General features: G+C 39.4%; 1 protein-coding gene across 2 annotated transcripts in view; it reads right to left on the bottom strand.

Annotated features, from left to right (window-relative positions):
- The window catches only part of NHSL1 (NHS like 1), a 133,152-nt gene that overhangs the window by 89,839 nt on the left and 27,886 nt on the right, over positions 1-15,427 (bottom strand). Inside the window, exon 1 of one of the 2 annotated variants that reach the window (XM_076002923.1) lies at positions 15,172-15,427. This exon is cut by the window's right edge and continues 2,898 nt beyond it. The exons of the other annotated variant lie outside the window; for it this stretch is intronic. Coding sequence (XP_075859038.1) covers positions 15,172-15,187 — 16 coding nt within the window. The 5' untranslated portion in view covers positions 15,188-15,427. The remainder of the gene's footprint in view (positions 1-15,171) is intronic. 2 annotated transcript variants of the gene reach the window in all.

The following is a 15,427-nucleotide window of genomic DNA, read 5'->3' as shown; positions in this document are numbered from 1 at the left end:
TCCTAAAATACCAAGACATTATTTCTTGTATTATTATTAGTTTTAACAATATATTCCTAATGCTCAAAGAATATTTGGAGTAATAGAAAAGTAAAAAAGAGAGAGACAGAGAGAGCATGAGCAAGCATTCGCGAAAGGTTTCCATTCAGAAGGAAGGGATGACATCACCCTTAGAAGAAAAGTCAAAGCAGATCTGGAATGACAATTGTGCCAAGTCTCAGGGTCAAGGAAGAAAGGAAACAGAGAGTGACAATTTACCTGCCAACAGAGCCTGTCTTTTAAATGTTCGTTCTTTGACTAGCTGTTCAAGGAGTTATCTATAATCTTATTTGGTGTTTTGAGAGGAATAAATGTATAATTCATGATTTGTTCTCTAGACAAATGCAGGCAGTAGCCACTTAATTTCCACAAAGGTGAAGTAGGATTATCAATTCTGTTAATTCCTAGCTCTGCTATTATCCTATGCAGACATAATCATTCACTATTTTGATACCAAGTCAATTAATTCAATATTTAATATGGACAAATTTACCTATCACATTAGCAAAAAAAACCAGACTTAAGTCTTTGTCCTGTACATGACAACTAAAATGAATGGCTTTTAGAATTGCAATAAGAGAGTAGAGTATTTCTGAAATGAAGGCAAAATCAAATCCTCCCTTTTGATTGGCAAGATGAGAATGTTTCTCATGGGGATACTCAAGGGGGCTCTTGACAAAGAGCGTGGGTGGCTTTCTCTCATAAAGGCAACATTAGAGAAACAGTGGTGAGAAGTAAACATCTCAAATGTTCTCCTTTCACAAAACACTTGGAAAAATTGAGAATGAGCCTTTGATATTCTACTACCAAAAACAATCTGCATTCCTTTGATTTATTATTGTTAACCTTTCCGGTACAAAGTCAGCATCTTAATAGCATAAGATCCCCTCGGTTGATTTTTCTACTGGGGCCCTTAGAAGTCTGAGACACACTCAAGAGCACGCCTTGAGTCAACTATGATGTTCCCGAGGTCAGGGAAAGATCTTGCAACAGCCAGAAATAAAGATCCCTTACAGGTGTCAGAAAGGGCATTAGATTTTAGTGTCTGTCAGACATAGTCAACTCAATACTAAGGTCTAATGGAAATCAAATCTTCCTAACAGAAAGGTTCCCAACCAGGACAGTCCTGTCCCTTGACTCCATCTCTGTTTTGTTTTGTTGGCGCAGTAGTTTTCTATAGCCTCTCTAAAGGCTCATTCTCAATGAACGTTGTCTGTACAAAAGCCCTGTCCCATGCTGTTATAACAAATTGCCCTGAATTTAGCACCTTAAAATAGTACCCATTTATTATCTCACAGTTCTGCAGGTTAGCAGTCCAGCAGGCTTGGCTGGAACCCTTGCTTAGGGTCTCACGGGGCCAAAATCTAGGTGTCAGCTGGCCTGGGTGGTGAAGAAGAATCTGCTTCCAAGCTCACTGTTGGCAGAATGCAGGTCCTTGTCACAGCGTCCTGCTGTCCCTTCCATCTTCAAGCCAGCAACAGCGCACGGACTCTTTCTCACACGCAGAATCTCTCAACGTCCTCCCTGCCATCAGCCAGGAGACAGCTATGCTTCTAAATGCTCCTGTGATTACATTAGGCCCACTTGGATAATCCAGGCTAATCTCCCTTTGGTAAGGTCACTAATTAGTAACCTTAATTACATCTGCAAAGCCCTATTGCCATGCGGTGTAGCCTATTGACAGGCATGACACCAGGGGATAAAGGTGACAGGGATGACATGTTTGCCTATCACAGTCAGTACACTGGAGAAGGAGTTTTCTATTATTCAGATTCCTCAATTCCAGGAGACTCAAACAGACCCTTTTACCTTAATATTATAATCAATTATAGATTGCAATGGACTGAATGTTTGTGTCTCTCCCAAAATTCTTATGTTGAATTCCTCAGCCCCAGTGTGGTGGGATTAGGAGGGAGGGCCTTTGGGAGGAGATCAGGGCATGTGGGTGGGGCCCTCATGAATGGGATTAGCACCTTATAAAAGAGGCCCCAGAGAGCACTCTTACTGTCTTTTGCCACGTGAAGATATAAGAAGATGGCAGTCTTGTAACCTGAAAGAGGAACCTCACCAGAGCCTGTGCTGGGACCCTGATCTCAGACTTCCAGCCTACAGAACAGTGAGAAATGAATTCTATTGTTTATAAACAACCCAGTCTATGATACTTTGTTATAGCAGCCTGAACTTCTTGAATCAATCCTTACATGGTTTATCTGTACTTTTCTTGAATAAATTCATATTGTTAATTTTCACCATCCATTCCAAGTAATAAATACTACCGCCCCTAGTTCTGAATACCTGGCTTTGCCTGACAACACCTATGTTCACTTACTTTTATATTAATATTGTGATATTATATCTCAAACACAATTTTCCAGGTAAAATTGTATAATTTTAGGATTTCTTGACATAGTTACTTCTCCTTTCCAGCTAACTAAATCTTACTTGAAATTCTTTGTGCATTTCAATTCCACAGAAATTATTTAGACAGAATAGCTGGAGCAAGCCATGGTACTCCACATGTGAACAATTTATAACTTCACAAAAGGGGGCAAGGCAATGCTCTCTAATACTAAGCCAGATGTCACACCAGAATTGTCCTTCATATTTTTAGAATTTTTCAATTATTAATGAATTGATTTAGCCAATACTCATGTGATTCTTGGCATCAAGGATAATGAATAATACACATTCCCTGCCTTCTAGGTTCTTAGTGCCTAGCACAAGAAAACAGACAGGTATATAACAATGTGATGGGCACCAGGAAGGGGTTAATAACTGGCTTTGAATATTACAGAGAGTTTCCAAGAGAAGTTAATGACTGAACTGAGTCCTGTAAGTCCAATCCATACATCAGGCCGAAGCACCAGAGCAGAAACAGATATTCCTTGTAGGCAGAGGGTCCTGGTCCCTGCAAAGAGAGGTGAACAAAAGTGGGGCACATGTGTGGGGGAAGACTCATGAGAATTGAGGCTGAAGAGGAAAATAGGGAGGTATCCGTTCATGAAAGGCTCCTCTATGTCATGGTAAGGAATTTACACTTTATTCTGAAGGCAATGAGATGGTGGTGATAAGATTTGAAGCATTTTTAACCAGAGAAGAAAATAGTTGTGGCCTGTTATTCCCATTCCAGATAGAGTTTGGAGAAGGGGTGCTAGGTAATTAGCCTAAAATCTAAGAGCTAGGAGCCTGATAACCCAACAAAGGCATGAGATGCTAATAGTCACCTCACTAAGGTGGTGGTGATCCAGGGATGGAGAGGAGAGATGGGTTTCAGGACATATTAAAGAGGTAGAATTGACAAGAAGTGTAAGAGAATGAGAGAGGAGGAAGCAAAGAGGACTTCCAGTTTCTGGCTTCATTCTGGGCACCTTATCTCATTTGATCCCCCCAAAAATCACCCGTCAATTAAGCAGGGCAATCCCTTCTATTTATTTGATGTGAAAAATGGCTCAGAGTGGTTAAGTGGCTTACTCAGAGACAATAAATGCTAGACCCAGGATGAGAAACTCTCTCTGATTCCTAGGGTAAAGGTCTTTTTGCTTCACATGCAGAAATTTTTTACTCATGGTTAATAGCATCATGGAAGATTTCAGGCTCATCCTGAATGTGCGATCTAATAAGATCTCAACTGGGCATTAAAATGATGGATTTACTTACAAGACAGAAACTGAAAAGATAACCTGTCAGAGGTCAAAGTTCCTATAAGTTTTAATAACCATAACAGTTCACAGAGATAAAGGGGAGGGATAAAGTCCCTAATGCGGCTAAGCATTCAATCACTCAAGAGACACTAATAGAGCACCTCAAGGTACACTCTGACATAAGGTCTTGAGTAATCTGCTTGCTCAAATAGTACTTAACAGACAGAAATTCACAGTAATCAGATTGTAAACATATTTAGAGACAACGGGGAAGAAGTGTTATAATGGCAATAGAATGAAATGTATACAGGGGAACCCTAGAAAATAATCCAGTGGACCTAAATATTTAAAATAAGGAGTAGAAAGATTTAATGAAATAAAATTTCAGTGTATATTAAAAACAGATATTATATGAAAAAAATCACATATTTAAATGATAATTTGCTAAGAGAAAATAATCCCATTTTCTAAAAGTAATTTTTTTTTTGGTCTATGATCAATTGCCCATTCATGGGACTACGCATTGGAGTGTTTTTTAAAAAAACTGAAAACCCAAGAGGGAGGCGAGTGCTTAGATAAAGGGTATGTTTCTCCCGGGTGAGTAAATCCTCAGTCGTTTAGTAAAGAGACGTGTAACCACTTCAGAGTGGTGCCTGAGAGGAGCCAGCAGGGAAATGGCCATTTCCCAGAGGGTGACCTGCCACTTCTAAGACCAAGAAGGGACAAAGAACACATACCTCCCTCCCTGTCACCACAGAGCCCTGACTCATTTGTTCTGAATGTTTGAATTTCTAGAAACACATTAACTTTTCTCCTCCTCTTTGACCAGCTTACCCCTCTTATAAGCCATTAATGATAGAAATCACTTCATTAGATTTTTCTCCTTGGTTGTTATAAAAAAATAAAACTCAGAATCAAAAACCTTTCTGGTGCTGCTTATTGCCTGTGCACTTGCAGTTGTATTGAAAGCAGTAAAATCTACTCTTGTATTTTAAGCTATCTGCAAAAAGAGTCCATTTAATTTCACAATGATGGTTCAACTCCTTTTCATATGAAATAGATTACATATTTCATTCCTTTAGTCAACAATTATCTATTGGAATCCTTGATCAAGTTAATGGGTTAAACCCTCAAGGAACTTACAATCCAGTAAAGGAGCCAAAGCACTTCAGCACATCTCCACCACACAACAGAAGGGGTTCTTGTCCCCAAGAACATGTAAATCCCATTCAATGAGTTGGGTTGGAACCTCCATTTTAAAATGCCATGAAAGAAAAAGAGTACTTTGAAAGAGTATAATACCCTGCTATTATTGTCAGAGGACTTTTTGATATACATTATTACATACCAACTTCAGCACAATAGATAATATGCATAAGAAAAAAAACTGAACAGCTTAAACATTTAAGTTAGCTTTCTAATTTGGACAGCCTCCCTCCTGTTGTTTTCGAACTTAATCCCTTATCAATAAAGCCATGGGAATTGATTTTCAAAATTCCAACAGAAATTCTATCAAACTTACCTAATAAAGCCCAAAGGTAAATCTCTGTAGCTGCATTGAGTACACAGATTGCTACTTTTAAAGATAAAATGAAACAGGGTGGAACAACCCTCACTCGCATTACAGAAAAGATGAAGGAGGCTTATTAAAGACCATGCCTTCTCCAGGCATCAAGCGAGAACACGACTCACCTGGGACCGTAGTTCCGGCAGGGAAACCTTTTTCTTTTCTGCCAGACGAAAGATTTGATGCAGCTGCAAGTTCTGTAGCTTAAAAAACCAACCACCTTTCCCCTCCAATGGTTTAGTTTTGGCCTGTGATTGAAACTCTCAAAGAGAAATTGCCAAGATAAGCTTTTACTCTGAATGAAATGAGGTTTTTAAGCAAAGGAGTGGCAGGATCATGCCTATGTCTTTAAAGATTTACGTTGGCTACTGGGTTGAAAATAGGCTGTCTCGCCAGGTGTGGTGGCTCACGCCTGTAATCCTAGCACTCTGGGAGGCTGAGGAGGGAGGATGGCTCGAGGTCAGGAGTTCGAGACCAGCCTGAGCAAGAGACCCTGTCTCTACTAAAAAAAAAAAAAAAAGAAAGAAAGAAAGAAAAAATTAGCTAGTCAACTAAAAATGAAACAAACAATTGGCCGGGCATGGTGGCTCAAGCCTGTAGTCCCAGCTACTCGGGAGGCTGAGGTAGAAGGATTGCTTGAGCCCAGGAGTTTGAGGTTGCTTTGAGCTAGGCTGATACCACAGCATTCTAGCCTGGGCAACAGAGTGAGACTGTCTCAAAAAAAAGAAAAACAAAATAGGCTGTAAAGGTAAAGGGAAGCTATTATATATAGCCCAGGTGAGACTCATGCCAGACAGGCAGCCGTGTCGGTGGTGAGAGGTAGTCAGATTATGGAACACATTTTAGAAATAAAGTCAACAGGATTTTCTGACAAATTGAATGTGGGGTATGAGAGAAAAAGGAGTCATAAATGACTTCAAGGTTTTTGGCCTAAGCAACTGGAAGGGTGAGTTTGCCACTGAAATGAGGAGGTCTGTGGGGGAATGGATGGGGGCTGGGGAGGAGTTCTGCTACGTTCATAAAGGCAATCAGACATCCAGATGGAAATGTGGAGTAGGCAGCTGGATGTTCATATTTGAAGTTTAGGGGAGAGGTCTAGGATAAAGAAAGAAATGTGGGGGTTAGCAGCATATACCAAATACGAGATTGCTTTCCTGGAAAGCAGCAAAGGACTCCTGACGTTGACTAGAGAATTATCTTAGTGCTAAAGTGAGGATTCTCATTGCGCAGTGAGGAAAGCTCCACTCTGGCAGGGAGTGCAGAGCCTGTGTGCTCTCCCTTCCCTCCAGGCACCCAAACGGGTCTGATCTCACGGCTGAGTTAGTTGCTGGAGGCCAATGTCAAGCAAGAGACAAAGGAAGGTAGCTATTAATGCACACAGCTTGTCTGTGCATTTTCCAAAGTTGTAAAGAGGGAAAGGGAAAATTAGAGTAAAGGAAAATCTAGTCGAACACAGTCCAAAATAGCAGGCTGGGAGAACCCTGTGGTATGTCATGTGCCAAAGGAATCTCATCTATTTTAGGGGCTCCAGTTTTTCCCCAGCTCACAGACACTTTATCTTTTGCAGATAACGTACTAACAATGGATCCAGTCTATGATTTCACAAAGGTGAGTGAGGGCTGAGAGCAACTAAGACAAATTCATTTTCAGCCAAATGAGTTATCGTGTGTCAAAAAGCACACAAATGAAGATTTATAATATTTGCCATACCAACCAACACTAACTTTCTGTGGCAAGGAGAAAAGGCACTGGATGTTCAGCATTAGATGTTTTCACTGGGTGATTGAAAAGAAGCCATCTCTGTAGGAACAGTCTTATAAACCTAAAAGCGATGGCAAATATCAAACCTAAAAGCGATGGCAAATATCAAACGAATGTTTTATATTTAAGTCATGCTTAAGGCTGTCACAAATTTACTCATCTGTATTCAATCCTTTCAGAATTTGTGAACTCTGCATTTTTGGAGGGATGGACCTACAATGTCATCTTTCCAGTATGGTCCTTGTTTTAAACTTCCATTGTAATTAACAGATGATTCATTTGTACAACTCTTAACACTCTGTTCTCTCTGAGGTGAAAACCAGGCTGCCAATTACTGATAGAAGAAGAAATACAGGGAGAAGAGAAATAACCCAATGATTAAGAGGAGCTCAGTACCAATTCCTCAGCCCAACAGTCAACCTAAATTAAGAACATTCCCACCTATGTAGGGAAAAAACTATCCATCAATAGATTTCTCTCATCTAGACGTAGAGAGATTTTGTAAAAATAAAACAATTTTATAAAAGCCACCCTCTGAGCAGTCCAAATCTTGTTTTAAGTTTTTTTCTTCAAGTATTTGTTCTGCCAGGAAACATTTCCAAAAAGCAAAGGTTTTGTCTCCACTGCTGTGGCAGCAAACACTTCCGCTGGGGCTGTTAGAACAGTATCAGGATACTCTCGCTGGCTCACAGAGCTTTCAAAATATTTGTGTTGCTACAATGCTCCTTTGCCAGTCTATGTGACTTGTAATACTTTTTATTCATCTGGATGTATTTAAACAACTGCATACGTCCAGAGGACTTTTTAAAAGTTGGCGTAAATATGCTGCAATGAAAAATGAGAAATACATCTGCCTTTCTCACTATATAGTAACACCATATTTGCAGATTGTGGTACAAATTAGTCTTTACTTTCAGAAGCCCAAGTTAAGTCTAATCAGTGCCTTTTTGTAAGCACTTACAGAGATCAAATTTAAATAACATTACTATATATTTGTGAGAAAATGCCCAGCATCGTATGTAAATTATTATTTAATCCTCAATGTTTTATTAGGTAGATTCCATTCTCAGAGCTAAGGAGATCTTTACTCAAGGGGTATGCTGATATAATTAATGCATAGAGCTGGGATTTCTTGAATCTTTTCCACTAACCTATGTTAATTATTTTTATTATTTGGGTCATGATTAGCAAGGAAACCCTTTAAAAAGTCTTTAGCTTTGCTCTGTTCCCCAAAGTCAATCTTGGGAAAAGAAGAACCCTCAAAAGTGGACCAAGCAGTTGTACCTTTAGAGTAGACAGGAAAGCAGCCAGAAGTTTTGGGGGCTGCAGAGACCCAGGCCTGGGAGAGAAGTTGGAAGCGACACAGGTGGGAGGGGTAGGGATGGTGCCTGGCACATGGTAAGTGCCTGTCACTATGCAGTGAAGTGACCCGTGCAGCCCCAATTCTATTGAAATGTTTTGGTCAGATATGATGAACTTCAGAGCTATTTCAAAATATCAACAAATTGTGGATAAATTTAGATATATAAATTAGTTACCTTGGGATAATATTGGCCTTTTTCACATGAAATACTGGGTATTCTGTTACAGCAACACTTTTGCAGGAAAATAGAAGGGACTAGAACTTCCTTTGCCTCCTTAAAATTAGGAAAGGGTGTGGACAAAGAGAAAATGCAAATGTGTAGGAGAGGATAAGGAGGAAGGGTAGAGTACCAAGGGGTGCTAGGTGCTGCCACTGACACCCAGGTATCTTCTGAGTCCCCTTTTTTCATTTGCTCAAAAACAGAAAAGTCACCACTCTCAATTTCTGGTGCAACCCGATCTTTACCAATTCAGGAATCTCCTGGGCACCTGCCTCACCCACAGCCAGGTTCCTGTAGCCCCAGCTGCCTCCCCTTTCCTACAAACACCCCTCATCAAGTCACTGCTCATCCTCCTCTGGCTCCTGCTCCCAACATCGGCTGGGACAGCAGAGGCATCTCTCCCAACTTTTATTCTGAAAGTTGCAGCAACAATGAAGCTTGCATAGTTCACGCAGTTAAACAAAAACACTGAAGAACATAGGTGGCCCCTTGTGGTCATCAAAGCAGAGATTTTCTCTTTTGTTTTCAAATGCTATCTGGCAAATTTTCACAAGTATAAACACAGACATATAATCTGACCTTTTGAAAACTATTTCTCTTGTAAATATAAATTCACTTAAATTATATTGCAACTCATGGTTCCTAAAGCTCACTTTATGCTATTTATATCTTTTTGTTACAAGAAGACATTCCAAACACAGTGGTGATGGGAGCTTACATTTCTCTTATCATGTACACCCTCCCTCAATTAAACCCATGGTGGAGTCAGCGTGGCCTTTTGTTTCGATGGCTCTTAGGATTAACCACATTTTGACAGTAACAAGAACAAATTCTAAACCTAATTTAAGTTAACAAAAACTGGTAAATGTCACATAATTACCAGATGGAAGATAAACGCTGCTGCCATTAGGCCAAATAGTTTGTCGTTATATTGCCTGTCAAATTAAGATCTCTTGACTTGAAAGTCAATTGCTATGTATGATTTTATAAAAATAATTTACATTCTCAATTTAAGAATATCCATCTTCCACCCTGCATCCCCGAGACCACATCTTGCGAAGCTGCTTAAATCATGCAAAAGCTATTAATCGCTTAAAGACCCTTAGGTTGTTTTCAGCAGTATTTTCTCCTGATGTTTAAAATAGAAAAATACATACCCCTGCATACCTTTGTGCCTGGTTAATGGTGGTGACATGATGTCCTGAGTGGTAAATTGCGTTTATCACACTGATCCATCTGCCTCCGTCTATTAACTATCACCTTTACTGACGCGTGTGCAGACTACTGATGACATCTTCGCAACTAGAGGGAGTTCGATATGGCTTAGGTATGATACAGCTCCCCCAATGGGCAATCACAGAAGAGGATAGCTTGGAGGGTGGGGGGAACTAAAAGAGAGAGACGTGAAAAGCAGCAAATAAAGGAAACAAGAATAGGTAAAAATGGAACAGGACGTATTGAATGGGAGAATTTAACTGATATCTTTGCAAATGCTTTCAGTAATTCAAGTCATTTGATTCAGTTGCACCAAATTACTAAGAGCATTATCCTTGTACAGAGCATGCTCCAGGAACAAGCAGACCAAGTTCACCTTGCTTCAGGCAGCAAAACTCCGTTAACTGCTCTTTCAGTCCTTAGGGATAGCATCTCCTAGTTTATAATATTACACAACCTACTCAGCATGGTGATCTGGCTTCTATTGCAACATATTTAAACACCAGATTCTAACTGTTAGTGAAATGAAAGGAGAACTAAAAAGCATGATAAAGTTTTCAAGAGAAAGACAAAAGAAATAAAAGGGCTAGCTTTGTCTGGCTTATTAAATTTCAAGGGCTTTCCTCGCCAGTTTGAAAAATGCATGTTATCACCAGTGTGTTTATTAAAAGTGCTACTTTAAATTGCAAATTGAGCAAATGTGAATTCCTCTTGCTAGCTGTAGATTATTGACTAACAATTACATGCCATTTTTAAATGAACGCAAGAGAAAGAATAAGGAAGACTTGTAGGATGGTTCTAGAAGCCACTGCTCATTTATATAAAACTGAAAATCTGGATGTACAATCGTAAAATGTCCAGAGTCACAAAGATGCAACATTCCCAGGGGCTCTTTGTGTTCTGATTTTTAAAAGTCTTTCAAAATGATGCTCAGAACCAAATTGCAAAAATAGCATAAACTTTGCTCACTGATTATGACAGCTTATTACTGGATTTAAGAAGAGGTGAGGGACCTTCCAGAGCAAATGGTTGCCTGCGAGCTCACTTGAAAAATGCACTTGTTCCAGCCCAGAAATAACAAATCTGTTTCTGATTCCAGACATTATTTCCCAAATGCTGCCAAGAAAAGAATCTAAGGAATTCTTTTACATACACAACATACACAAGACAACTGGAAAGAGGCCTGTGATCTGTTCCAGAGTGCATGATGAGGAAGAGAGTTGAATTTCTAACATGAACTGCCCTTGTGGGAGCAGAAGCACATGCCTGGGATTGTTCATAGCGGTAATCTCCAACATAACTCTTTGCTATTATTAGACAACCTAAAGGCTTTCCTAAATCTGTAACTTGTGAAGCAGAAAAGGGTATGGACAAGACCCTACATGCGAAGAATGCAGGCAGCTGGGAGACACCCAACTCCACAGAATTCACCACTTTTCTGCTCCATGAAACTAGATTTCCAGATCTTGAAAGACACACAGAAGCTGAGAAAAGAACCTAGTTCAACACCAAACCCAGGTTTAAATTCCCTAGAGAGAAGACAGAATCAAGTAAAATCTAATATTAAATTCAAAAACTTAAGGTCCATCATGTTCATAAAACATACTGAAATTCTTAGAGCATAAAAAGATGTATATATTAATCCTGTCCATACTAAGAGCAACATCATTTTTAAAATATTACCTTATTTTTATATCTCAACAGCAGAGATAGACTGCTTTAAAATTTTCGACATTGTGTGATGATCAAACCAATGACTTCAAAAGTACATAATTTGGCATGCATCACTTCTGTTATATTAACAAGGGGGACTTAGCAACAGACTCCACTCTGGAGAGAAAGAGAATAAGCAGGAGAATTTTAAAAGACTGAGTCATCCAACAGACTGTGCTATCTAATGCAACCGTTTAAAATTTTGGCTCACACTGAGTTGAATGCAGTGAACTAAGTTCAATTTTGTTTTTTGTTTCCCCCCTTCTCAGCAGGATAAGAGTTCATGAAAGAAACTGAATCGCTTCAAGGAAATAAAGAGGCAACATTTTCTTTTGCCTGACTAATCATTATGGGTACATATATTTTCAATTCTTCTACCTACACATACAAACTTGTCTTAAGCTTGCATTGCCATAGTTTCAGACATATTATCAAAACAGCTACGTTGGTCATCTTATAGCTTTCCATTAAACACACCTCCTATAAGCTACCCTCGATCTATGTGATTTTACGCGTGGCCCACCAGACTGGGTTGAATAGCATCCCCCCAAAATCCATGTCCACCCACAACCTCAGAATGTGACCTTATTTGGAAGTTGGAGATGTAATTAGTTAAGGTGAGGTTATATACTGAATTGGGGTGGGTCCTAAATCCAAAGACTGGTATCCTTAAAAGAAAGCCATCTGACGGAAGACACAGAGACACAGAGAGACACACTGGAAAGGCAGCTATGGGAAGACAGAGGCAGAGATTGGAATGATGCTGCCACAAACATGGCCCTGCCAGCACCTTGATTTCAGACGTCTAGCCTCTAGAACCGTGGGAAAATAAATTTCTGCTATAAGCCACTCACTCAGTGGTAATTTGTTATGGCAGCTCTAGGGAACTAATTCAGATTTGTCTACTAACCAATGCCAGTAGGACAATGCTTTGTTACCAGTCCACGACAAGCTTAGTACAGGAAATGAGATTAAATGTTTAAGGACTTTTATAACTATCTGACATTGTGGTGGTATCACACAAACGAAAGATTTTATGTTTTACAAAATAGCAGTCTATAATCAATTGGAAATTTTAAAAAAAGTCTTCCCCACAGTTAGAAGTTCTGCAAAGATAATTAATATTTATAAAGATGCAAGAAATCTGCATTCTGAAGCATCTCAGAGAAAATTATGTTCCATGTAGCTCTAGTGGTAAAAATATTTTATTCTAATTTTTTAAATAAAGTAATCTATGAATGGTATACTACATACGCATGGTAGTTTGCTTGCTGTTGATCATGTTATTTGATTAGCCAGGAACTCACTTCCTAAATCATGATGGATCATTGATTACACAGAGAAGGAATAACACACCGTGTCTTTGTTAACCACAGGGACTTTGGCAGAACTTTAGAGAACATCTTCCCAGAGACAGGGCACTCAAATGTTGCTCATACAAATCACAATTGGGTGCGGATGCTGTATCTGAGATTATTCAATGGCAATAGCAAAGAGTGACTGCAACTATATGAGTTACTATAGTGACAATAATGACAAAGATGACATCCTTCTTCCAGGAAGGCCAAATCGACCAAAAGCTAAGTAGACCTAACTTCAGAAAAAAATAGTCTACACGGAGCAAAAGAAACCCTGCACCAATGTGGGAGGCTATCTAATTTGAATGTTCTCTTCCAGCAATTACAAGAAACACACAGGAACAAGATTTAAACCAAAAGAAGAGCAATCATGTTTCCTTTAAAGTCAATGCTAATCACAACCACATATCCAATAGCCCCTAGGACCTCGGCCAGCCATAGAAACAGGTCAATTAATGAAAGCCTCTTTTCCAAAGTGAGAACACAAAGCATCAACACATAGCTCTTAATATTTCTCTGTTTGTTTTTTTTCTTTTTCCTTTTTTTATTTCACTTCGTTCTTAGGTAATACTGTGGTGTTTAATCTCACCATCATTTTATCATGGCTTTGCCTCAACATGGAGCACAAAGGACAACCTAAAAATCATTATTGTACATCAAGAGGCTATAAATCACAGGAAGAGAGCAACATGTCAACTGCCTGTCCTGGCTGCTAGGAGATCAGAAAGCAAGCTTTAAGGGGTGCTATTATGGATTGCTGATTATAACACACACTTCAGCATAAAAGTACTCTGTTGTCATCACATGCCATACACTTGAGTTCTCAGAATTTCCTAAGTTACATAGAAACTAAGAGTCCATGAAATTGATAGATTCTCTAATAAAATGAAATGGCTGCTATGGGAATGGGTGGAGAAAAATATGTTGAAGCTGCAGAAGTCATACCCAGGAACAATTCCACACCTGCATTCAATTAAAAATCCTAAACCTTAAGCTATCATTGGGTCATAATGATTTCAACTGCACTGGGGGAATTACACTAGATTAGCATGTACCTTCATCCAGTAATACTGTCCATTCTTCATAGCTCAACTTTTTTGGGGGGGCCGGGGGGAGGAGCGATTTTTTTTTAAGAAACAGTCTCATGAGAGCTCATTAACTCCTTTCATCTGAAATTATTTTCCAGAAATACTCAAATTCATTTCAGCCTATGCCTCCTTAGAAGTCCACTGCAACCAGATACTCTCTATAGTGGAATTAATTGGTGCTTGGGGAGAGAAAAATGTGATGTTCCTTTTGGTTCCTACCCCCAAATTTGAAACTTTTATATAAACAAATATGTAAGTTTAATAGTAAAGACTGGGTTTTAATGTGTCAAATTAGTGTTAAAACTGCAAAAATTAAGACTACAAAATCTATGTCTATACCTCATTAACAGACTTTGAGGACAAAGGAGCAAGTACTTTGCAAAACAAACAGCCAAGACCACTTTCTTTCCAAAAATTGAAAAGTTGTCAAGAATTTCTCATCAACAGAATGACATACACTGAAAGATATGAACAAAACAGTCTACTTTAGTTCCAAGGAAATTCATCTTAAACCACCCCCCACATTTCAACAATCTCATAGACAAACACACTCTCACATGCCTAAATTAATTGCACTATGACAAGAGCTGAAAGAAAAATAGAGTTGAAAGAAAAAATAATTGCCTAAAAAGAGAAAATACTCTTCAGCTAATCAGGGAGTCACTACATATATTCATATGTTCACCATCTTACAGTAGTTAGAAGTACTACAATCCACATGTAGCTAGAACAAGAAGTGTGTTCCACAGTAAAATTAATTTCATTTCTGAATTGACACATTAAAGCTTAAAGCAATGAATCCTTTTCCCCTTTCTACCCATTCTAACCCTTTACACAACACATTATATGAAAACTTCTCTAATAGGACTCATGCTCAACTGTAAAAGACTCCCACATTTACCATGTTCATTAAAAAACCTTTTACTCTAAACTTTTAACCACTTTCGTCTATGACAAAACACACACAAAACACATTCAAATGGAGAAATACCCTTTCTGAATAAAAGAGAATTCCATCTCCCCAGCAGGAGGTCTTTCTTCCTGTTTGCAACAAAAAAGAACAATGACTTTTTCACTTTCATACTTACAAAACTCCCCTCAAACTTTGATTTTACTGGAACCAACCCTGTGATTTGGACTCTGATGCTCAATGACAGCCTTCCCTAACTATAACTCTCCACCCAAATGGGCCCGAAGCCCCCTCACCTTTCAGGCAGAACATTCTGCAGCAGTTCCATGGAGGGGCCGAGCTCTGCGGCCGCTGCAGGCTGAAGTGCTAGGCACAGCTGTCTCCCAGCCCACCTCCTCGGCGTTCACTGCCAGCGCGCGGGGCAGCCGGCCAGCGCCTATTACTACAGCAAGCCACTGCCCAATCCCAGCTTTCCGGGCTGCGCTGCGGACACCTCCCTATCGCTCCTAGGTTATTTCACACCATGGAATCAGCCCAGGATCATCCTGAAAG

The sequence above is a fragment of the Microcebus murinus genome, chromosome 5 (genome assembly GCF_040939455.1).
Source record: "Microcebus murinus isolate Inina chromosome 5, M.murinus_Inina_mat1.0, whole genome shotgun sequence".
In the NCBI taxonomy this organism is placed as follows: Eukaryota; Metazoa; Chordata; class Mammalia; order Primates; family Cheirogaleidae; genus Microcebus; species Microcebus murinus.
This window is presented reverse-complemented; position numbering and strand designations above follow the sequence as displayed.